General features: G+C 46.1%; 1 protein-coding gene across 1 annotated transcript in view; it reads right to left on the bottom strand.

The window, feature by feature from the left end:
• Positions 1 to 6,036: 6,036 nt before the first annotated feature.
• The window catches only part of CLMP (CXADR like membrane protein), a 95,878-nt gene continuing 77,018 nt past the window's right edge, over positions 6,037 to 24,896 (bottom strand). The window contains exons 3-7 of the mRNA XM_049777944.1: positions 16,010 to 16,211; positions 13,716 to 13,883; positions 11,223 to 11,345; positions 9,275 to 9,416; positions 6,037 to 7,687 (exon numbers count right to left, since the gene is read on the bottom strand). Coding sequence (XP_049633901.1) covers positions 7,387 to 7,687; positions 9,275 to 9,416; positions 11,223 to 11,345; positions 13,716 to 13,883; positions 16,010 to 16,211 — 936 coding nt within the window. The 3' untranslated portion in view covers positions 6,037 to 7,386. The remainder of the gene's footprint in view (positions 7,688 to 9,274; positions 9,417 to 11,222; positions 11,346 to 13,715; positions 13,884 to 16,009; positions 16,212 to 24,896) is intronic.

Genomic DNA, 24,896 nt, shown 5'->3' with positions numbered 1-24,896 from the left:
CCCTGGCCCCACTCCTCCAAATTTAAAAGTAAATGGTTTGGAGCGATGATGATACAGTAAGGGATTTTCCTTGCACGCTGCTGACCTGGGTTCAGTTCCCAATACCCTTGAGGTATAAGTCTCCTGAGCCCTAACAAATGTGATCCCTAAATACAAAATAGCCCCAAGTATTGCCAAATCTGGCTCAAAAAACAAACAACAAAGTTTTTCTTTTTTTTTTAAGTAAAAACGCTTTCCTTTTTGATTTTTTTTTTTTTTTTTTTTTTACATTTTTTGAGGGCAGGCCACACCTGGCAGCCCTCAGGTTAGTCCTGGATCTGTACTCAGATGTTACTCGTACAGTAGTAGGCTCGATAGATAATATTGGATGCCTGGGACTGAACCCAGGTCGGCAGCATGCAAAGGCAAACGCTCTACCTGCTGTGCATCGCTCTGGCTACCACGTTTTCCTTTCAGTACTCGAGTACATGCCTGGTGGTGCTGGGGACCGCACAATGCCAGGGACTGAATCCTCTGTAAATCATGTGCTGCAGCATGACTTTTTTTTTCCATTTCATATTTTTACCTTTGTGGGAAAAGCTCATGGAAGTACCTCCTGTGGGTGGTACATCCTACAGTGCTTAAGTTGTGTGCTGTGCTCCTGTCTCTGCTCAGGAATCACTTTGGCAGGGTTTAAGGGCCCATATGGGGTGCTGGGGATCAAAAATGCTGGGTTGGTGATATGCAAGGCAAGAGCCCTCCCCAGGAGCGGGAGCAGTGACGCAAGCAGTAGGTCATTTGCTTTGCACACGCTAACCTAGGGTGGACTGTGGTTCAATCCCCCAGCGTCCCATATGGTCCCCCAAGCCAGGAACGATTTCTTAGTGCATAGCCAGGATTAACCCCACCCCCAGAGCCACTGGGTGTGGCCCAAAGACCAAAAAAAGAAACAAAGCCCTCTCCAGTCCCTTAGTACATTTTTTTATTTTTGTTGGGGGGCATACTTACGGGGGCAGCTCTATTTCTGGGATGGGGTGACTCCCTGATGCCTGGGGGGGGGTTGCTTATTCTGGGGATCTAACCAGAGCCTCCCTCATCAAAACATGTGCTCCAGCCCTTTAGCCTGCTCCATGGGTCAAGAGGTCACTTTTATATGATGCTTTTACAACCGTTCAAAGAGCTTTCATCTGTTATTTCACTTATCTTCCAAACACGCCTCTCTGGAGCCAGGGAGATTAAGATTATTGAGATGAATACCTTTGTGTGGGGAGAAAAGTGAGATTCTGAGATGTTATTTGTGGAACAATAAATAGTTGAGTTAGTCAAACCTAGATGTTTTAGTTCCAGATTGTTTGGTATTTTATTTTATTAGCTACACGACAGAGTAATTTCTAGACACACATGTAGCTCCCACTGCAGAAGATAGGCAGTATGACACTAATAATTCTATTCCCTTTCCTCCCTTCCCCTCTTCTTTCCTTTTTCTTCCCCTCCCCATTCCTCCCTGTCCCTTCTCCTTCCCATTTTCAGCTTGTATTTCGAAACTCTGAAAAGCCCACAAAAATTTAACCCCTGAGACCTTGGAAAATAAAACAGGGACCCACCCAAATCTACTTACTAGCTTGGAGTATCCCATCTAACAATAGAAAAATCCAGCTGAAGCACATGTTTTTTTGAGCATGAGATCTGGGTTCAATTCCTGGAACCTGATGGTCTATACTGCCAGGAGTGACTGAGAGCTGCAGGGTATGCCCCCACCTCCCAAATTAAGTAAAACAGGGATCTGGGAGATTTGAAACAAGCACGCTGGCCAAAAGTGTGGCCCAGTAATAAAGTGCTTCCTTTGCAGGGTTAATCCCCAGCCTTACCTCAAAAGATAGAGCACATGCCTAACATGGGTGAGGTCTAAGTTTGACCTCTGGCACCACACTATCAGAAGTGTGACCATTGTTTAAAAAAAAAAATTGGGGGCCGAAGAGGTAGCACAGCGGTGTTCACCTTGCAAGCAGCCAATCCAGGACCTAAGGTGGTTGGTTCAAATCGTGGCGTCCTATGTGGTCCCCGTCCCGTGTCTCCCCCCCACCCCACCCCCGTGCCTGCCAGGAGCGATTTCTGAGCAGAAAGCCAGGAGTAACCCTGAGCACCACCCGGTGTGGCCCAAAAACAAACAAACAAAAAAAATTAAAAAAATATGCATAGGGGCCGGGCGGTGGCGCTGGAGGTAAGGTGCCTGCCTTGCCTGCGCCAGCCTAGGTTCGATCCCCCGGCGTCCCATATGGTCCCCCAAGAAGCCAGGAGCAACTTCTGAGCGCATAGCCAGGAGTAACCCATGAGCGTCACAGGGTGTGGCCCAAAAACAAAACAAACAAACAAAAAAAAATATGCATAGATATATGTGTATGGAAAATTCTGAGTTCCCCACATGCAAAATGATAGGCATTTCAAAATATGTCTAAATCACAGGGCCAGACAGAGGGTATAGCAGGTAGGGTACTTGCCTTCCATGCAACTGGCTCTGTTCGGGTCCCTGGGATCCATATGGTTCCCAGCCCTCCAGGAGTGATTTCTGAGTGCAGAACCCTGAGCATTGCTTACAAGTCAAAATATATCTAAATCAAAGTATGCTATACAGTTGGGGGAGGGGGGCGTTGACGCTCAGGGATTGATTATTCCTGGCTATGCACTCAAAAATCGCTCCTGGCTTGGGGGACTATATGGGATGTCCGGGGATCGAATCGTGATCCATCCTAGGTTAGTGCCAGCATGGCAGACGCCTTTCCACTCCATGCCACCAGTCTGGCCCCTGTTATACTGTTTAAACTGTGAAATAGATCAATTATTTCTCAATATAGGGTGAGGGGCAAAACATAACCTTTGTTTTTTTTTGGTCACTCTCAAAAATGTGTTCTAAGGGTCCGGGATGTGGCTTATCATTAGTAAACACTACCCTTCTCAAATGTGTGAAGCTAATTTTAATCTCACACACACCCCAAAAAATAAAATGAAAAAGAAAAGTGATTTCTGAGCACAGAGCCAGGAGTCACACACCCAAAAAAGTTCTTAAAGCCCATTTTATTTTCTTTTGATTTGATTGTCACACCTGGCAGTGTTCAGGAGACATGGTGCTGGGGACTGAACTGGGGACCTTAACCTCTACTATCCCTCCTGCCCCAAGCTATGTTCTTTTTTTTGTTTTGTTTTTTTGTTTTTTGTTTTTGGGTCACACACGGCGGTGCTCAGGGGTTACTCCTGGCTGTCTGCTCAGAAATAGCTCCTGGCAGGCACGGGGGACCATATGGGACACCGGGATTCGAACCAACCACCTTTGGTCCTGGATCGGCTGCTTGCAAGGCAAACACCGCTGTGCTATCTCTCCGGACCCCCAAGCTATGTTCTTAATAAATAAAACAATTTAGGGTCTGAAGTTAGTACAGCAGGTAGGACATTTGTCTTACACAACAGCCAACCTTATCAATCTGTGGCATCCCATATGGTCCCCTGGACCCTGTCAGGATATTCCCTGAGTGGAAAGTTAGGAGTAACCCCTGAGCATTGCTCGGTGTGATCCCAAACTCCAAAATAAAAATAGAACGATTCAAAGTTTATATGTGTGAAGCTCAAAATGACTGTTCTGTCTCCATCTCTCTATTTTGGGGTTTGGGGGAAATTCCTGGCAGTGTTTAGGGCTTACTCCTGGTTCTGTGCTCAAGGATTACTCCTAGAGGTGCTCTGAGGAACCATATGAGATGCCAAGGATAGAACCCGGTTGTCGAGCCTTCCTGACTATACTGTCATTCTGGCCTTCTTGCTTTGTGAGGAAAAGAACTTCCTAAATGAGTGAATAAAAATCAGCACTGAGTTCTGTGCTGGCAGTAAACATCATTCCGAAGCACTTGATGAGCTTCATCCTCTCCAGTATCACCTTCACTTATTTATTTTTAATTGTGGACACAGATGCATCTGTAATAAATATTTGGTTTTGCCATCAAATACAGTCCCAATTACAAGGCAATGCAGAAGTTAAAATTAAAATATAAACAGCTTAACACCAGAAATGAGACAAAATTATGTGATTTTTTTTTTTGAAACAGCATTCTGAAATAGTTTTTATACAGTATAACAAAGGCATCAATTTATTTTACAGATCTTAAATTTGGCTTATTTGACTGAAATATCCACATCCTGTTCCATCTATATCTTCCTCCTATACTTTTTCTTCTACTATTTATCCTTTTTGTTTCAAATGAATCAGATTGATTTCACTTGTTGAATTAATGGAAAAAGGTTGGAAATCAATAGTGGCTCGAACTTGGTCCTAAGCTCAGAGCCTGGCATCTCTACACCCAAATCCCTGACAAATACAAGAGCACAATCACTGCTTCTCTCTAAATCTCCAATTTCTTAGAATTCCTCAGATCTACAGTAGTGATCTGTAACTCTTCAGTGTGTCTCAATTTCCAGTGTGAACAGATTTCCAAGATGATCTGGATATTCAACTGGCATTTGAGTAACTAACATATTTAAGAATCTAAACCTCTTTTTCATGCAGAAGGGACTGGCTCCTGCTTTCAAAGGCATTAAGCAGGAAGTCTTTAATGCAAAGGAAGGAAGCAAATAATCATAAAAGCAAGTTGCTAGTGATGGTATGGCTAGCTACAGCCTCCATTAGCGTACTTGTTTGGCTCAGGTACTCAAGGAATGAAAAATCTTAGAATTATTACATAGCAGAAGTGACAAGTTGCCCAGAGCCAAATTACCAGAAAAATACAAAGTAGAGTATTGAAGGAAGGGGTGTATCTTACAGTGAGGCAGATTAGTACAAGAAGCATTTAGAATATGCAAGCCCTCTTACACAAATAGAAGGCATATTTTACTTCCTCAATTTGCTTTATTTCCCACTTTTTAAAACAAAACCAGCTCAGACCTCAAATTTCACCCCAGGATCATCGGCTGTTTCTGAAAGGATTTTAGAAGTAACACATTGGCACTAGGTGAGGGCACCTTTGTGAGAATTAGGTAGAGAAATGAAAACCCAGAAAAACTGGGCAGAATCCCCTTCTGTAACTGATTAACATTTTTTAAAATTATTATTTTGAGGTTGAAGTAAAGTGTTTAAGAGAGAAAGTGGCAAAGTTATTTTTGCAAACCCAGAGAGATGGACCCACCCTGATATGCTTTTAAAAACAAAGCTTTCATCCCTATATTTACCATTATTTGGGGGTGGGGGTGTTGGGGCACTGCTCCCCAGTGGATCTGGGCCCTCTCCAGCAATTCTCAGCCAATCAGCCAATGATTGAACCACATGAAAAGTATGGAAGTAACCCCTGTAGTCTCAATCTGACTTTGCATTACTTCTTTTCCCAATTCCCTAATTAAAGTTTTATTTTAATATATATGTATACATATACATAATTTTTTTTTTTTTTGCAGTTTCAGGAATGGAACCTACAAGCAAGACAAGTCATACACCACTGAACCACATCCTTTTCCCTCTTTTTAATCCTGAGATATTCTGTGGTTTTTGGGCCACACCCGGTGACGCTCAGGGGTTACTCCTGGCTATGCGCTCAGAAGTCGCTCCTGGCTTGGGGGACCATATGGGACGCCGGGGGATCGAACCGCGGTCCGTCTCCTAGGCTAGCGCAGGTAAGGCAGGCACCTTACCTCGAGCGCCACCGCCCGGCCCCATATTCTGCTCTTTCAATGTTTCAACCTTTGCACTAGGTTCCTTGGGTTATTTCAGAATTCCTAATCTTGTAGAAAGAATTCAATTATCAGTAATCAAAACAAATTAAAAAGGGACCGGAACCTTGCACGAGGCTGACCCGGGTTCGATCCTCGGCATCCCATATGGTCCAACAAGCCTGCCAGGAGTAACCCTGAGCACTCCCCCCCTGGTGTGGCCCAAATGCCCCAACCCCAATTAAAAGGCAGTTACTATATTGGAAGTGGCTGCTTTCTTATTTCTCAGACTTCTCCCCCGCCTCCATGAATCAGCTCCTCTAATAGCTAGTCTGGTGAATCATTTCTGCTAATTCCAAGTTGCTGACAAAATGCGAATAGGGATTAACGTGCCCCCCTCTTGTCACCCATTATTATTCTCCTTAGATCTTCCCTGAAAGTCAATTTCCTTTCCTTCCAGTCTAGGACCAGACTTCCTGTTGAGAAACCCTGCATTTCTCTCCCTACTTCTCAAGTGAGATTGATTAGGACATACTTTGAATGCCCCTGGGAAATGCTGACAATCCCTGATCTTTTTTGATAGTTTAAGGCCTAGAATTATCCAAAGTCCCAGCTTCATAGCTTTTTCCTACAATCAATGGAGGAAACTCCCCATTTGGCATAATGCTAAACTTCTTTCTACCAATCACTGCCATATGAAGAGAAAATTAATCACCCTTTTTAGTATAGTCTTGAAACTCTGGTGTCATCTCCGAGAGAAGAGATGATGGATGTCAGATAGTCTTTTCAACATCCTAGGAGATCTCTTCTCTAGAAAAGCGTCTTTCTAAAGACACCAGAAAATGGCATAGTGCTTATATTTTTCTGGCCCCAGTGAAATCCAAGAGTTCTGTGATTGGAGGGGAAATTTCATGGTCATTCCAGTTTTTATATTTCTGATATTTGCCAGTGACCCTCTGGGCATGCTCGAGAAAAAAAGTTTTCAGTCCCTTGCCACACATTTAGAACCCCTTTTTGTAGTGCTACAATGTAAGTAGAAAGGTACAATATACGTAGAAAGATTTTTAGTAGATAGAGTGGGAGAAACGCTATCATTCACCATTTCCCACGATTTAAACTTTTGAAAGGAATATCCCAGCCATACAGGCAAATCCACAAAGTCAAGTCAGAAAGAATCAGAGTTGTTTCCTTTTGGGGCTGGAGGGGTTTCTCAGAAGTGGTAAGCCCAGTACTTGGTGCAGAGAGGTGTAATATAAGGCTGTGGGTTCTGCTCGACTATCTGAAGAATCCAAAGAATCCACTAGGTTTGCAGAAATGCATAGAAAATTTATGAACACCTTATTTCTTCTTGACAACGGTGAACAAAGTACTGATAGAAAAAAAATCTCGGTGAGAACTTTTAAGTGTGTTTACGTCCCCTTTCCCCAATTTTTTGTTTGTTTGCTTTTACCCCAGGTTCTGGTCAAAAAAAATACACAGATTTAGACTCCTGCTGTCCTGGCTCTGGAGCAAAGGCGACGTGAGATGCCTTTGGAGAGACCATCAGTGAAACTCCTCTTCCTACTTCAGTGCCCTGCACGAGAAGTCCGCACATGGACTCTAGCCCAAGCCAAGCCCATGGAGAATGTGGGGCCTCTCCTGGCTCAAGGTAGGGGGGCGTGTGGCTGGTGACTCAGCTTCAAGAGCTTGGAGGGTCCGAGGCAAGCTGGGGTGTGTTGTCCACTCTCAGACAGTTTGGAAGGCTCTGCTCTGACTGGGGATCATGCTGGGCATGGTTTCGGCTTTGGTCAGGGTAGCAGGGTGGCCCTTCTTGGGTTCCGAGCCCCGCACTTCTGTTCCCACTATGCTGTATGCGTGGCTGGCCAGCCCCGGCGGAGGTGCTGCTTCCGTAGACAGTGTCCGCTGGCTGCGTGAGGCACTATTTGCTGTGGAGCGGGTGGAGGACGAGCCAGAACGGGAGCTGCGAGAGCCTGAGGAAGAGGAACTGGGTTTCACCAGGCGCGCTTTGGGGGCTTCCGCGTCTTCTCTGCAAAAAGGAAAGAGAAAGTGAAGAGAAGGTCGCATGCTGACCAGACTGGGAGGGCTGCTTCCTTCTGCACGTTCCCAATCAAGTCCTCAAGCTATGGGCTCAGTAACCTTCTGGAAGGTGCCACTTGGGGAACTGGGGAGCCCTGCATTTACCCAGTTTTTATGCCTGGTGCAGGCAAATAAATACATGTTGCCCCAGAGGTCAACCCTGCTGCCCTGCGAAGATACGGGCTTGCTCATAAAGGTGGTCTGAGCATTGTCCTGCTCTGGGTGATAGACCAGGAGATAATGTACATTCTTTGTTGGAGGCCCTTTTAGAAGTGGGAGGGAATCAGAAATAACAGGACATTCATCCTGTTTTGTTGTTTACTGGTGGTTCTTGGGGGGGAAAGCATGAAGTCAACTTTCTTTGGGGGGGCCACATCCAGCAGTTCTCAGGGGTTACTCCTGGCGCTGCGCTCAGAAATCCCTCCTGGCAGGCTCAGGGGACCATATGGAATGCCGGGGATTAAATCCAGGTCCGTCCTGGATCGGCCACGTGCAAGACAAACCACCCTACCACTGTGCTATCACTCTGGAACTTTATGAGCCATCCATCTCTCTGGCCCCTTAGGTTCATTTAGGTAATAGCCTGTGGTGTTCAGGCTAATTACTGTTTTGTTTTGTTTTGTTTTTTGGTTTGGTTTTGAAGTCTTCGGCCACCCTTGCCTGTGCTCATAATTTACTACTGACTCTGCACTCAGGGATTTCTCCTGGCAGGCTAAGGGGACAATATAGGATTCTGGGAATCAAACTCAGGTCAACCATGTGCAAGGCAAGCACCCCCCCCCATTCTATTTCCTCAGCCCTTCAATTCATCTTTTTGTTTGGGGGGCACACCCGGTGATGCTCAGGGGTTACTCCTGGCTATGCGCTCAGAAATTGCTCCTGCCTTAGAGGACCATATGGGACCACGGTCCCTCCTAGGTCAGTGTGTGCAAGGCAAACACCCTACCACTTGTGCCACCACTCTGGTCCCTCATCTTTTTTATTTATTCCTTTATATTTTTTTAAATGTTTTTTGTTTTTTTGGGTCACACCCGGTAGCGCTCAGGGATTACTCCTGGCTCTACGCTCAGAAATCGCTTCTGGCAAGCTCAGGGGATCATATGGGTGCCGGGATTCGAAGCACAGACCTTCTGCATGCAAAGCAAACACCTTACCTCTATGCTATCTCTCCGGCCCCTCTTTATTTATTTTTTGTTTGTTTTTGAGCCGCCCTCAGTGGCACTCAGGGTTTATTCTTGGCTCTGTGCTCAGAAATCACTCCTGGCAGGCTCAGAGGACCATATGGGATGCCAGGGATCGAAGCCAGGTTTGTTGCCTGCAAGGTATAATTCTTCCTGCTGTGCTATGGCCCTTCTAGTTCATCTTTTAAGTTTCTCTAGTTGTAAGGGTAAACCAGACTTTCTATCTCCATACTGTCTTCATACTTCTACACTAGAATAATCCTTTTCCACATTTAAGAGAACACCATGATATGACTGTTGACTGGCCCTGAGGGGAAACATAATGAGATTAGGAGGAGACTGGGAGGGAGGTTTACCGAATTTCATTAGGCCTCTCTTCTTCCTCATATCTCTCTTTGTCTTTCCTTCGGATTAGCAGCCACACCAAGAAGAATATCAGCACAGCTCCTGCCACCATGCCTGTAACCGCCCCTGCAATCATGCCTATGCTTTGGACATCTGTTTTCTCAGAAACAAAAAAAGAAACAAGACCAAACATAAGCCAGGAAACAGATGAATTCAGAAACACAAGCCCTGGACAGAAGAAGCATTTCCAGAGCTTTACACCTCTTCCATTGGTTTTCCCATTTCCTTGTTCTCTGTGTAAGTCTACATAGAAGGGTAACAGAATAGTCTAGCCAAATATGCCATTCTGACATTGGATTATGTTGTGGGGAGGAGGGATTCCAGCAGGCTCAGGGATCCTGGGGTGTCAGGCCCAGTTCTATTGGGCTGCCCTGATGGGATGTTCCATGTTTGGTCTGGTGATATGGTGCCAGTAGTTGGTGATGGTTGTGGTATTCGAAACCATCATTAAACAGTGTTGTGAATCACAGAATTAATTTTTTTAAAGTGCTGTTTCTAGGAAAAACATTGGGGCCATAGTACTTGGGAGGCGATGCTGCACTACAAAGGAGCAGGAGGTTTGTGCTAAACCCTTTGAGCAATGGCCCCAGCCCAACATTAGGATTATTTTAAACTGGTTTGGTTGGGAGCCACACCCATCAGTGCTCAGGGCTACTCCTGATGGTGCTGGGAGTCCATGATGTGTTGGGGATCCAACCAGAATCTTCCTAAATAAAGCCTGAGATCAGCCCATTGAGCTATCTCCCCAACCCTGCAAGGTGATTATTATTTTGGCAGTGGTGAAGGAGCATGGGCCGCACCTGGCTCTGTGCTTGTGAATCACTCCTGACAGTGCTCTTGGAACAATATGAAGTACTGGGGAGCAAACCTGGGTTGGATGCTTTTTTTTTTTTGGTTTTTGGTTTTTGGGTCATACCCTTCAGGGCTCAGGGGCTATGCTCAGAAATCGCTCCTGGCAGGCTCAGGGGACCATATGGGATGCTGAGATTCAAACCACCATCCTGCATGCAAGGCAAACGCCTTACCTGCATGCTATCTCTCTGGCCCCAGTTGGATGCTTTCAAGGGAATCTCTCTTACCCACTGTACTATCTCTCCTGGTCCCTGATTATTTTTTTTTGTGTGTGTGTTTTTTTTTTTTTTGGGGGGGGGTCATACCCGGCAGTGCTCAGGGGTTACTCCTGGCTCCATGCTCAGAAATTGCTCCTGGCAGGCACGGGGGACCATATGGGATGCCGGGATTCAAACCGATGACCTTCTGCATGAAAGGCAAACGCCTTACCTTCATGCCCCACCTGATTATTATTTTTAAGAAATAGCAGAGAAGGGGCTAGGACTATGGGTCAGAGATAGAGCTATTGCCTGGTATGTGTGAGGTCGTGGGTTGGATCCCTAACACTGGAAAAGAAAAAAATAAAATTTTTTGGGAGCTGGGGAAATAAAATAGTAGGTAAGGTGCTTGTTTGGCATATCTGGGTTTTATCCCCAGCATCCCATATGGTCACCTAGCTCCACCAGAAGTGATTCCTGCATGCAGAAATCCCTGAGCATCGTGTAAAAAAAAAAAAAAATCACAGCTAAGACAGGAAAAGCTCTGAAAACAGAATGGAATTTGCCCTTTTGGAATTATGAAGGATTTCTCTATCGGATCCCTGCTTGATATAACAGATGAGGGAGCTTCTAGGAGATGGCAAAGATATGTGTTTATAAGTACGGAATTAGCTAGAATTTGACTGACTCTTGAAAATGAACTCACTTCTTATAAGTAGCCGTGAGGAAATTCAAATTTGGACTTTGACTTACTCTTGGACTTTGATTTACTTTTACTCATGATTAAAAGTGTTTTATACCAAACATCAGTGTCAAAATAAACCCCCACCCCCATCCCCTGGAGACTTACACTGCACAGTCACTCTCACCACGCAGCTCTCTTTGCCCGCCTCATTGCCCGCTGTGCACTGGTACAGCCCCGAGGACGACATGGTGAGATTCTGCAGCAGGACTCGTCCTGGGTGGTTGTAGTCTGTGAAGGAGAAAGAATGGTTAGAGGGCCTGGAGTGATAGCGCAACGGGGAGGACCCTTATTTTGCTGGCAGCCAACCTGATTCCATCTCCGGAAAGCCCATATGGTCTCCTGAGCACTGCCAGGAGCGATTCTTGAGCACCATTAGATGTAAACTCCTCCCCCACAAAGGATAACTGTAATTCCCTGAGAGCCAATATTTCATTGATCTGAAATGTTCTATCATCAGAAGAGATGATAATATAAAATAGTACCTTTTTGGAATGTGGAAAGAAGGTATGAACAGTGTTTTTCTTTTCTTTTTTTTTTTTTTTGGTTTTTGGGTCACACCCGGCAATGCTCAGGGGTTATTCCTGGCTCCAGGCTCAGAAATTGCTCCTGGCAGGCACAGGGGACCATATGGGGCGCCGGGATTCGAACCGATGACCTCCTGCATGAAAGGCAAACACCTTACCTCCATGCTATCTCTCCGGCCCCCTTTTTTTTTTTTTTTGAGGGTCACACCCGCTAACACTCAGGGGTTACTCCTGGCTATTTGCTCAGAACTAGCTCCTGACTTGGGGGACCATATTGGATGCCAGGGGATTGAACCATGGTCCATCCTAGGGTTAGCACATGCAAGGCAGATGCCTTACCGCTTGTGCCACTGCTCCAGCCCCTTTTATTTCTTTTTCTTTATTTTTTCTGGCATACCTGGCATAGCTCCGGGGGCAGTTCCTGGACGTGTGCTTAGGGTTCACTTTAAGCAGCATTGGAGAACCACAGGTTGGAGTGCTTCCAATCCTCAACTATCTTTGCAATCCTGACGTTGTACCTCAGGGGCCAGAGCTGTCACTCCACTTGGACTGCCATGTTTAGTTTAATAGTCCAAACTCATAAACTTTTTTAAATTTTGGGGGCCAGAGAAAGAGCTCAATGGGCTGAGCACATGCTTTGTATCCAGGAGACCCAGGTTCAATCCCTATCACTACATGGTCCCCTGAGCAGAACCTCCCAAACCCTGAGCACTATGAATAGTGTGACCCCAAAACAGAGAAGCTGCGTTTAATTTCCAATACTATATGGTTCTTGTTCCTTGAACACCACTGGGAGTGACTTCTGAGCACTGCCGGGTGTAGCTCATAAACCAACCAACCAACCAAAAATAAACTGCAGTGAATCTTTTAAGGGACCAGAGATGTGGCCCAAGGGATGGAATCTAACTTCTTCCTCTTTTTTTTTTTTTTTTTTTTGGTTTGGGTCACACCCAGCAGTGCTCAGGGGTTACTCCTGGCTCTACGCTCAAAAATTGCTCCTGGCAGGCTCAGGGGACCATGTGGGATGCCGGGATTTGACCCACCATCTGTCCTGGATTGGCTGCATGCAAGGCAAAATGCCCTACCGCTGTGCTATCTCTCTGGCACTGGAGTCTAACTTCTTAAACTGTGAGTCCTGCCCCCATCACTTTTTGACAACCTTATTTTAGGGGCCAAAGAGATAGTCATGGAGCATGCTTGCATGCAGGAGGCCCAGCTTTTAACACAGCAGTACTGGACTCCTGAGCAAAAAAGCCAAAAACAAAACAAAAACCAAACCAAAATAACAACATCGTTTTTTTATGATTCACTGTCAGTAAATGCATAGTTGTATATTACTAGATAAAGCTGTCAGTGTATAAAACTTTCTTGGGGGTGGGGTGCAAGTGGGAAAAATTTTAAGAGGCCTCTCAACCTAACAACTAAAACAGGGATCCTCAAACTATGGCCAACCAAGGATATTTATCTGGCCTGCCAGTTATTTTTGCCACTACTGCCTGTCCTGCTTAGTAGCCGACCTCCTGGGCCCTCTGTGCACATGGGGGGAATGTGTCCCACACTCTCTGACTCCCCTCCTCTCCATCGCTCAACAACTCCTCTCGATAAACAAAGAAACAAGAGACTGACCCCAGAAGGGATCCTAAATAAGATAAATGAGACACAGCAGATTAACACTCAGTTAATCTCTTCCTAACTTTACTTCATTTGCTTACCATTTGAGGACAGAAAATATAAATTCGCTGTCCTAATTTATTTATTTATTTATGTATTTATGTATTTATGTATGTATTTATTTTGGTTTTTGGGTCACACCCCCTGGTGCTCAGGGGTTACTCCTGGCTCTTTGCTCAGAAGTCGCTCCCTGCAGGCTTGGGGAACCATATGGGATGTCAGGATTCAAACCAGGGTCCATCCTTTGTTGGCCACGTGCAAGGCAAGCACTCTACCACTGTGCTATTGCTCTGGCCCCAGAGCTGTCCTAATTTATGAAGGAAAAGGCAAAGTGTAACTTGAGGTCATCAGGAGAGCTGCTGACAAAATGAGTCTCTGAATCCACGGACTGAGCACGACTTACCAATCCGAGATTTGGGAGGTAGATGTTCATCCTCACCCTCCTTCTCTCGGACCCGCTGCCAGATGTAGACAATGGGCTTGGTGCCCGAGGCGGACTCACACTGCAGGGTGAGGTCACTGCCTTCCGTCAGCTCTCCTTCCAGCTCACACGTGGGTTTGGACGGGCGCACTGTCAAAAGCAAAGGAAAGGCCGTGATGCAAAGACCCTGCAACGACAGATCCACCGGAAAATGACATCCGCTGAATTGTCTCTCCATTTTTACTAGTTAACCTTTATGCTCAATGCTTGGGTGGGTCTTCAATAGCTTTTTGCTGACGAGCCACCACTTATATCACCCCTAGAAATCCGTACTTCCTCCATCCCCTGCTCACAAATACACCGGGTCTAACACAGATGTTTCCTGTTTGATGTTACAGTGTGTTGAGATGTCAGAGAAAGTCCCTTATTGCTTCTCTAAGAAGGGGGACTGTTCTCAAAATTTCTCAGAATTTTTGGAAAGTTATATGTGGTTTTACTAATACTGAACTAGGTATAGAAATTCTTAATTTGGAAGCAATGAAAGTAGAACTTAGGGGCTGAAGAGATATAACAATAGGAGGGTGCTTGCCTTGCAAGCAGCCAACCCAGGTTCAAGCTCCAGGACCTCATATGGTCCTCCAAGCACTGCCGCAGTAATTCCTGAATGCAGAGCCAAGAGTAACCCTTGAACGTCACTGGGTGTGGCCCCAAAACCATAAAAAAAAAAAGGTAGGGGCCAGAGTGGTGGCACAGCAGTAGGGCGTTTGCCTTGCATGTGGCTGACCTAGGACAGACCTCTGTTCAATCCCCAGCATCCCATATGATCCCATATGGTCCCCTAAGCCAGGAGCAATTTCTTTCTTTTTTGGTTTTTGGGTCACACTCGGCAGTGCTCAGGGATTACTCCTGGCTTTATGCTCAGAAATTGTTCCTGGGAGTCTTGGAGGACCATATGGGATGATGGGATGCTGGAATTCGAACCACTGTCCTGCATGCAAGGCAAATGCCCCACCTCAATGCTATCTCTCCCCCCCCCCCCAAGCGATTTCTAACTATATAGCCAGGAGTAACCCTGAGCATCATCCAGTGTGGCCAAAAAGAAAAAGTAGGAAAAAAAAAAGAAAGTAGAACTTAGTAACTCTTGTTATCAAAAGTTAGAGATGAGGGACCAGAACAGTGGTGCAAGGGTAAGGCGTCTGCCTTGCTCATGCTCGCCTAGGACAGAACAAGGTTCGATCCCCCGGCATCCCATATGGTCCCCCAAGCCAGGAGCTATTTCTGAGTGCACAGCCAGGAGTAGCCACAAAACAAAAAAAAAGAGAAATGAGGGGCCAGAGCGGTGGCGTACCAGTAGGGCCCTTGCCTTGCACACAGCTGACCTAGGATGGACTTGGTTCTATCCCCCTCGCATCCCATATAGTCCCCCAAGCCAGGAGCAATTTCTGAGCACATAGCCAGGAGTAATGCCTGAGCATCATTGGGTGTTGCCCCAAAACCAAAAAAAAAAAGATATTTTCTCTCTTCCTTTCTTTTTCCTTTCCTTCCTTTTCCCTTTCCCCTTCCCCTTCCCTTTCCCTTTCTCTTTCTCTTTTCTCAGGGTACCGTATAGGATTCTGGGGCTCTAACCCAGGTGGGCCACATGGAAGGCAAGTGCCTTCACTGTGCTATTGCTCCAGTCCCTTGTTGTTTTAATTATGAAATATATAAAGTCTAAAGTCCTAGTGTTGGGGTGAGGCCTTCCTCTTCAGGCCACCTTTACCCCTTCCGCCGGCAGGTCTGGAGAAGGGGAGTAGCAATGAAATAATTTCACAGGCAGTCAGTTAAAGTTATATCAGAGATAGCTTGGTTTATTCTATGGTCCTATCAACCAGGTGCTTTTCCTCACATGGCTTATATTCTAAGGCTTAGTGATGATCCTACAAGCAGCTTCTTCTCTGCTGCTCTCCATGATTCCTTGCTCCTTTTAGGCCTCCTCGATCCCCAGACAGCACCTTTATTCTTTATTCCAAACTGCAGAGCCCTCCTAGGTGTGGATGGGTCTGACCATCCAGGTGACAGTAACATAGGCATTGGGGGAGGAATAACCTTATAGTCCCTGATCATTTTTGCTTTCATAAAGAAAAAAAAAAAAAACACAAAAAACTTGCAGACCTTTTCCTAATGAGCAGAATGAAACGAATTCTGCTTGTGTAACACAAAATATTGAACAAGAAGTTTTATACCTGAGTAAAGTATCTGATGATCCTGCCCAGAGCCCTTAGTACACTCAGTCTTACCTAAGACCTTTAGGATGACGTGGCTCCACACGTAGCGGCCCGAATTCTTCACCTTGCAGGTGTAGCGCCCCTCATCGCTGGGCTTCAGGGGCTCGATCTGCAGGGAAGCATCCCCTGCCAGGAAATTAGAAGCAAAGGCCACTCGGCCCTTCTGCTCCTCAGTCAGGTTATTGTAGACATGGCGACTGGAGTAAGTGATGACCTGCAGGGTAAATCGAGGCAAGGTCAGTCAGTGGGGCTCTCCACCTTCCCTTTCTCTTGTGAAGATGAAGAAGAAACAGGTTGGGCTTTTTTTTTTTTTTTTTTTGGTGGGGCCACACCTGACAATGCTCAGGGGTTACTCCTGGCGCTGAACTCAAAATTCACCCTTGGCGGACCATAGGGATGCCAGAGATTGAACCCCAGTCAGCCACATGCAAAGCCAATGCCCTACCTGCTGTAGTATAGTATGGCTCCAGCCCTTCCCTCTCTCCTTCCCTCCTTCCCTCCCTCCTTTTTCTTCCTTCCTTCCTTCCCTCCCTCCTTTTTCTTCCTTCCTTCCCTCCTTCCCTCCCTCCTTTTCCTTCCTTCCTTCCTTCCTTCCTTCCTTCCTTCCTTCCTTCCTTCCTTCCTTCCTTCCTTCCCTCCTTCCCTCCCTCCTTTTTCTTTCTTCCTTCCTTCCCTCCTTCCCTCCTTTTCCTTCCTTCCTTCCTTCCTTCCTTCCTTCCTTCCTTCCTTCCTTCCTTCCTTCCTTCCTTCCTTTCTTCCTTCTTCCTTCCTTCCTTCCTTCCTCCTTTCTTCCTTCTTCCTTCCTTCCTTCCTTCCTTCCTTCCTTCCTTCCTTCCTTCCTTCCTTCCTTCCTTCCTTCCTTCCTTCCTTCCTTCCTTCCTTCCTTTCTTCCTTCCTTCCTTCCTTCCTTCCTCACACTTAGTGGTGATACTCCAGACTTAACGCCTGGCACTACACTCAAAGATTATTCCTGACAGGACTTCAAGGGACCATATGGGGTGCCAAGAATTAAACTGAGATCATCCTACTGCTTGGCAAGCACCCTACCCACTGTACTATCTTGTCTGGCTTGGTGCTTGGGGTCACTCCTAATGCTGCTCGAAGGACAATGTAGTGTCAGGGTCTGAACTAAGAGCTCCTGCATGCTAAGCATATGCTCTGGCCTGTTCAGCTCTCTCCAGCCTTATGCCACTTCCTCTTACATGTAGTTTGCTTCTCACACAATTCTCCTAAGTCGTCATCATTATCTCCCTTTCGTAGACAGATAAGCAGACCCAGGATTTCAACAGAACCATGGTGGGTGAGGCCAGGCACGGAAGTCCCCACCTCATACACACTGGGCCTGTTGCTCTGTCACTGAGCCTGGTCTCTGGCCCTTGAAATAGAATCCAAATAGCCTGGATCAGTTAGTGGCATTGGACTTAGGCTTTGAAAGCTGAGTCTACCTGGAGATAAGTGAGCAGCAAAGGAGGCAGAATGAAACATTCCAGATATTCTGAAAGGCCTGCAAAGTCCAGCAGGCCTGTGCTCCACTGCACAAATCTGACTACAGCTATTCCCAGGGTTTCCCCACTTAAGCTCTTAACCCTGTCTTTGATCATGTGATGCTTGGTAGTTCACCAAACACTTCCCGAAAAGACTGGAAGCCTCCAGTAATGTGGCCATCCAGACTCCATTGGGGAAAAATGCTGTGCCCCATCCCTGGGTCCCCTAATGCCTCCTCTTGCTTTCTCCCTTCTCTGTGTGTTCTTTTTCTTCAGCCAATATTTACTGAGCTCATGTGCCAGCTCTTGTGCTGGAATTAAAGGCACTGGAAATAAAGTAGGAAGAAGAGACATTTCTTTCTCCTCCTCCTCTTTGTCCTCCTCGTCTTCGGAGTTTTTCATCTTGTTGAGGGGGAGAAGTCATGTGCAGTGAGTAAAATTAGCACCAGAACTTAGACTATGCTTCAAGGACACTTTTGTTACTCAAGTTGGCCCCCTAATTTCCAACCAATGCTATTGGAAGAGTTCTCATAATCTTTATCTCTCTCTCTCCCTAACTTAATTTTTTGTTTTGTTTTTGTTTTGGGGCCATACCTGGCAGTGCTGAGGGCTTAATCCAGGATCTGAGCTCAGGGATCACTCTTGGTGGGCTCCAGGGACCTTGTGGGGTGCTAGGGATTGAACCTGGGTCAGCCATGTGCAGGGCAAGCAACCTCACCACTGTATTATTTATTTGTTGTTTCATTTTGTTTTTTTGGGACATACCCAGTGGCTCAGGGGTTACTCCTGGCTTTACTCTCAGAAAGCACTCCAGTGGGCTGGAGAGTAGGGCGTTTGCCTTGCACACAGCTGATCCAGGACAAAAGATGGTTCAAATCCCAGTATCCCTTATGATCCCCCATGCCTGCCAGGATCAATTTCTGAGCACAGAGCCAGGAGTAATCCCTGAGTGCTGCCGGGTGTGACCCAAAAACCAAAAACAAACAAACAAACAAACAAAAAAAGGCACTCCAATGAGGTCAGGGGTACTAGGAATTGAACCAAGGTCGACTGTGTGCAAGACAAGCACATTACCTGCTATGCTCTGATTCCCCCATGTACTATTTTTAACCTTTTCTATCTACCCTACATAGTACTACTAAGTGAATAGTAATGTGGAACTCACATAAAGGGACGGGTGTAGCTGGGTGATAGTGATAGTGAGTGATAGTGTTTTTGCCTTGTACATGACAGACCCTGAGAAGGAAGGAGGAAGGGTGGGGAGAGACAGAGACAGAGTAAAAACAGAAAGAAAAAAAGAAAAAAAATGATGTGGCAATGCAATAAAATACATGCTTTGCATTACAGGTGTCCTTGAGCACCACCAGGAGTGAGCCCTGAGCTCTGAGTTGGGAATAGACCCCAGCACTACCAGGTGTGGCCACCAAACAAAAATAAACAAAAACAAAGATCAAAATTGGATTGAACACATGCAAGGCAAATGCCCTACCCACTGTGCTATTGCTCTGGTGCTCCAAAGTCTTTTTTTTTTTTTTTTTGTTTTTGGTTTTGGTTTTTGGACCACACCCGTTTGATGCTCAGGGGTTACTCCTGGCTATGCGCTCAGAAATTGCCCCTGGCTTGGGGGGACCATATGGGACGCCAGGGGATCGAACTGCAGTTCATCCTGCGCTAGCACTTGCAAGGCAGACACCTTACCTCTAGCGCCACCTCGCCTGCCCCCAAAGTCTTTATTTATATTTATTTTGTGATTTTTATCTCATACCCTGTTGGGCTCAGGGCTTACTCTTGCAGCTGGTAGGCTCAGAGGACACATGGATTACCAGAAACCAGGTCAGTCTTTTTTTTTTTTTTTTTAATGTCAGGTCAGTCTTGTACAAGGCATACCTAAACCCACCCACTGGACCATTGCTTTGGTGCCCTCCATGCTAGAGACACAGGGGCTAACTAACCCAGATACCGGCATTCTAGAAAGCTCTCATCTGCCTAAAAGTAGAGCCTTCCCAAATAATCTGGTCCAGTATCTCCCTGGGAGCAACACTCATCTGTGACCCAGGGACCACACCCAGGCAAAAAATGGGCTCACAAAGGAACCTGCTTCCAATCTGTTCCTCCAGGGTGCATTCTTCTGTCCTGGAAGATAGTCACTTTTCACCTATAGTCACTTTGCCCTCCCCTTACTCTGCCAAATTCTAAGTGCCCCTTGGATTTGGGGATTTGGGTGCTCACATAGGTTGCACCTGATGCCATGTTAATCTGTTTTAATACTTTGTAAATACCAACTTCCTTCCTTCCTTCCTTCCTTCCTTCCTTCCTTCCTTCCTTCCTTCCTTCCTTCCTTCCTTCCTTCCTTCCTTCCTTCCTTCCTTCCTTCCTTCCTTCCTTCCTTCCTTCCTTCCTTCCTTCCTTCCTTCCTTCCTTCCTTCCTTCCTTCCTTTTTTGTGGTTTTTGGGTCACACCGGCAGTGCTCAGGGGTTATTCCTGGCTCCAGGCTCAGAAATTGCTCCTGGCAGGCACGGGGGGGGGGGGGGGGACGGGGGACGGGACACACCACGACGACGGACCATATGGGACGCCGGAATTTGAACCGATGACCTCCTGCCTTACCTCCATGCTATCTCTCCGGCCCCTATTTTTCTTTCTTTCTTTCTTTCTTTCTTTCTTTCTTTCTTTCTTTCTTTCTTTCTTTCTTTCTTTCTTTCTTTCTTTCTTTCTTTCTTTCTTTCTTTCTTTCTTTCTTTCTTTCTTTCTTTCTTTCTTTCTTTCTTTCTTTCTTTCTTTCTTTCTTTCTCTTTCTTTCTTTCTTTCTTTCTTTCTTTCTTTCTTTCTTCTTTTCTTTCTTTCTTCCCACCTTCTCTTTCTTTCTTTCTTTCTTTCTTTCTTTCTTTCTTTCTTTCTCTTTCTTTCTTTCTTTCTTTCTTTCTTTCTTTCTTTCTTTCTTTCTTTCTTTCTTTCTCTCTTTCTTTCTTTCTTCCCACCTTCTCTCTCTCTCTTTCTTTCTTTCTTTCTTTCTTTCTTTCTTTCTTTCTTTCTTTCTTTCTTTCTTTCTTTCTCTCTCTCTCTTTCTTTCTTTCTTCCTTCTTTTCTTTCTTTTCTTTCTTCCCACCTTCTCTTTCTGTCTTTCTTTCTTTCTTTCTTTCTTTCTTTCTTTCTTTCTTTCTTTCTTTCTTTCTTTCTTTCTTTCTTTCTTTCTTTCTTTCTTGTTTTGTTTTTTTTGGGTCACACTATATGGTGTTCAGGGGTTACTCCTGGCTCTGCACTCAGAAATTGCTCCTGGCAGGCATGTGAGACCATATAAGATGTTGGGGTTTGAACCACCATTTGTCCTGGATTGGCTGCATGCAAGGCAAACGCCCTACAGTGGTGCTATCTCACTGGCCCCTAACTTCTTGCTTTCAAGAGAAAAAAATACAGGCAATATAGTCCAGTGAAAATGTTAACTTCAGGTGCTTAAAGAAGTGATTCTCTCCATAAACTGCTTCAGCTGGGTAAAGGGGTTGCTCTGAATGTGGCCTATATGGGTTTAAACCTGGCATCCCACATGGTCCCCTGAGTACCACCAGGAGATATTCCTGAGTGCAGAGCCAGGAGTAAGCCCTGAGTACCATCAGTATGGCCCCAAACCAAATAACAGATGACTTAAATCAGAACAAAGCAAACCAAAAACACGCAAAGCCATTTTTTCCTTTAATACTGCAGAATGCAGGTGGGAGAGATAGAATAAGCATCTAAGGCCCTTTCTTGCTTCGCATGCACCTGGCCTGGATGTAATCCTCAGCAACCCATATGATTCTTCTAACATTGCCAGGAGGGATTCTTGAGCACAGAGCCAGGAGTAAGTCAGAGCTAGGAGTGACTCAAAGCAAAAAAAAAAAAAAAAATGTAGCATGTCCTGAGACAATAACATGTCTCAGATGGTACAGGTGCGGCTCCCCAGCAGCATACCCACCTTCATCCAAAAATTATCTACTAGTGTAGCTGCACTGCTATCATTAGTAGGTCTTTCTTTGGGGCTTGCTTGTCACTACTAGCTGAACTTGCCATGAGCTGGGCAGCCAGGCTGGGCTTAGCGAGCCCATGAAGAGTTTCTCTCTTAGTCTCATCACTGGAAACATGCACAACTGTGGGCACCAGGCCATGAATTGACCGTTCCTGCCAGGTAATCCAACTCACTGCTCTGCTTTACTCTCAGGCAGCTAAAAATCTGACCTCCGACCAAGAAAAATGAACTGATTATGAGAGAGAGAGAGAAAGAGAGAGAGAGAGAGAGAGAGAGAGAGAGAGAGAGAGAGAGAGAGAGAGAGAGAGAGAGAATGATCCATGATGTATAGTTGTATACAACATTAAAAAATATTTTTTTTCGGTTTTTGGTGATGCTCAGGGGTCTAGGGATATGATTCTGTGGTGGAGCACCTTGGTGCATGGGTGAATTTCTAGGTTTGATTCCTGGTATTGAAAAAAATCAATAGAAATAAAGGAATATATTCTGACCAAGAAAAGCTGAGACTGCTGCTGTGTCTGTTGAGAAGTTTGCAGAACACTGAGGCCCCACATCCAGCAGGTGCCAGGGTAAGGGCAGGTTTCTTGGAGGGGGAAGGGGCAGTCTTAGGAAGGCATGTATTTCTCCCCCTCTCCAGCAAGAGGAGGAAGTGGAGCACCAATAAAAGCCAGAGGTCAGCCCAGCTCCACCCTGAAATCAAGAGCTTTGGGTAGATGTGCTGACAGAGCGCTCAGGCTTGGATTGGGCCCAGGTCCCTTCCTCCCTTCCACTTACCTCATCATTTCTTCTTTCTGTCTGACTCTTCCCTATGTACCCCCCCACCCCCCCACCCCCGGGCCAAAAACTTGCTACAAAGAAGTTCATTTGTGCTCTAGGTAGAATGAAGAGATTCTAAAACTAGAAATCGGTGAAGAGCTGGATAACTTTTTTATCTGGTTGTGCTAAAGGCTTACTCCTGGTTCTCAGGAGTGTTCAGGAGTCACTCCTGGTGGTGCTATGGACTGAACCCAGGTAGCGTATGCAAGGCAAGTGCCCTCTCCATTGTATTATTTTGCTAGTTACCCCAAGAGTTAGGTAATTTGGAAGCCAGAGCAAATAGTATAGCCAGTAGGGCTCTTAGTTTGCACATAGGCAAACTGGGTTCCATCCCCAGCACTCCAAGTGACCCCTGAGCTCAGAGCCCGAAAGGAATAAGGCCTGAGCACAATTTTTAAATTTTTCTGAAAAGACCTTATTTTTTCCTTTAAATTTACAAGGGTGCTTAGTTCCAAACGTGCTCAGAGGTATTTCGTGGTTCTGGGGCTCTGGCACACAGAGCATGCACCCCGGCATTGCCTGGTTGGTGGGGGACTGATGAATCTGCTCAATTTTCTGCAAGATGCTAGGCTGGCTCAGGCCCTGCCTAGCAGAAATGAAACTGCCTTGAATGAACTTCTGAAAAGCTCTTCTCTTTTTTCCCCCCTTTTTTTGGGAGGGACACACCCAGCGGGCAAGCAGAGTTTACTCCTGGCTCTGCCAGGGATCGAACCAGGGTTGGTCCTGGTTCGGCAACGTTTGAGGCAAACGCCCTACCACTGTGTTCTTACTTCGGCCCCTGGAAAGCTCTTCTTTTGCTCAGAGCATAGAGGGAGTAGGTAGGACACTTGCCTTGCACATGGCTGACCTGGGTGTGATCCCCAACACCACATATGCTTCCCTGGAGCACTGTCAGTAGTAATTTCATGGCCAGGAGTCAGCCCTGCGTACCACCGAATATGGCTCCCCCAAATTCATAGAACAGCAACAACAAAGCCAGAGAGGTAAGGGAAGGGGGTATAGAGAATGCTGGGAGTACCGGTGTAGGGAATGGACAGTCTCTCTCCCAATGAGACTCCTGATTACTCTGGAAAAGAGGGGAACCTCCACTTGCAACTTGGAAATTCTCCCCTTCCCACCCAGGAGCCACGAGGGAAGTTTCCAGTTTTGAGGGGTCCAGTTACTTCAGCTGAAAATTTCCACATTCCTGACACCGAAACCCCCATCCCAAGTGTCTCCGGCATGTGGGAGTGGACCTTCGAGATACAAGACACACTAGAGTTTCTGTGCCCCTGAACAGGGGAAGAAACTAAGCTTGGGTTCCAGGTCACTGCACAAGGGCTCCCAGTCCTTTATCCACTGTGTCTTGGAGTCCTGTTTCTTTCTTTGTATGGCAGTGTGGGGGAGGGAGGAAGTCCAGGCTCACCCCTGAACACTAGAGTCCACTGAGTATCAGCGGGAGCACTCCAGAGTACTGGTTTGGGGAGAGCCCAAGAGTGACTCCCAAACCAAAAGTGAAAGAAATGAAATGAAACGAAATGGCTTTATGGGTAAGGTTCTGGGTTCAATTCACAGCTCTGGAAAGAGAGGAGTGGGGGAGAGGAGAGGAGAGCTGGGACACTGTCTAATACAGCCAATTCATTTTTTCTAATGCACTTGTTTAAGTTTCTGTTGTTGCCTTTTTTTTGTTTGTTTGTTTTTGGGTCATACCCGGCAGCACTCAGGGATTACTCAAGGCTCTACACTCAGAAATCACTCCCGGCAGGCTCCGGGACCATATGAGATGCCAGGATTCGAACCACCAACTGTCCTGGATCAGCTGCATGCAAGGCAAATGCCCTACCGCTGTGTTATCTCTCCTGCTCTTGCTGTAATTTTGCACTGGGACTCAGGGATTCCAATCTGGATCTCCTGCATGTGAAGCACCAACTCCAGCCCTGTGAGTCATCTCCCAGAGTCCTTGTATTTTTATTAAGTACCAATATTATAGGAAAAAGTCTAAACTAGTGCTTAGCCACGGCCCAGAGCTTAGCCTGGTCTCAGGGTGGAGCTGAGCTGACCTCTGGCTTTCCTGGTGCTCCATCTCCTCCTCCTACTGGAGAGGGGAAGAAATGCATGACTGGGCCTTCCTAAGATTGCCCCATACCCCTCCAAGAAATCTGCTGTTCTCAGAGACAAGAGAGATGAGGGCTGGTAGGTGCAGCTCATGACATGAAGCTCATCACATAGAGTGATGAATGCAGTTGGAGAGATGACTACACTGAAAACTATCATAACAATGTGAATGAATGAGGGAAGTAGAAAGCCTGTCTCGAGTACAGGTGTAGGGGGTGGGGAGGAGGGAGATCTGGGAAATTGGTGGTGGGAATGTTGCTCGGGTGAAGGGGGGTGTTCTTTACATGACTGTAATCATACAACTATAATCATGTTTTTAATCACGGTGTTTAAATAAAGATAATTAAAAAAAAAAGAAAAGAAAAGAAACCTGCTCTTACTCTGGCACCTGCAGGATGTGTGGCCTCAGTATTCTGCAAACCTCTCAACAGACACGCACCACAGCAGTCCTAGCTCTTCCTGGTCAGAGTAAATTCTTTTATTTCTATTGATTGTTTTCAATACC

Source organism: Suncus etruscus, chromosome 8 (assembly GCF_024139225.1).
Source record: "Suncus etruscus isolate mSunEtr1 chromosome 8, mSunEtr1.pri.cur, whole genome shotgun sequence".
NCBI classification, from domain to species: Eukaryota; Metazoa; Chordata; class Mammalia; order Eulipotyphla; family Soricidae; genus Suncus; species Suncus etruscus.
This window is presented reverse-complemented; position numbering and strand designations above follow the sequence as displayed.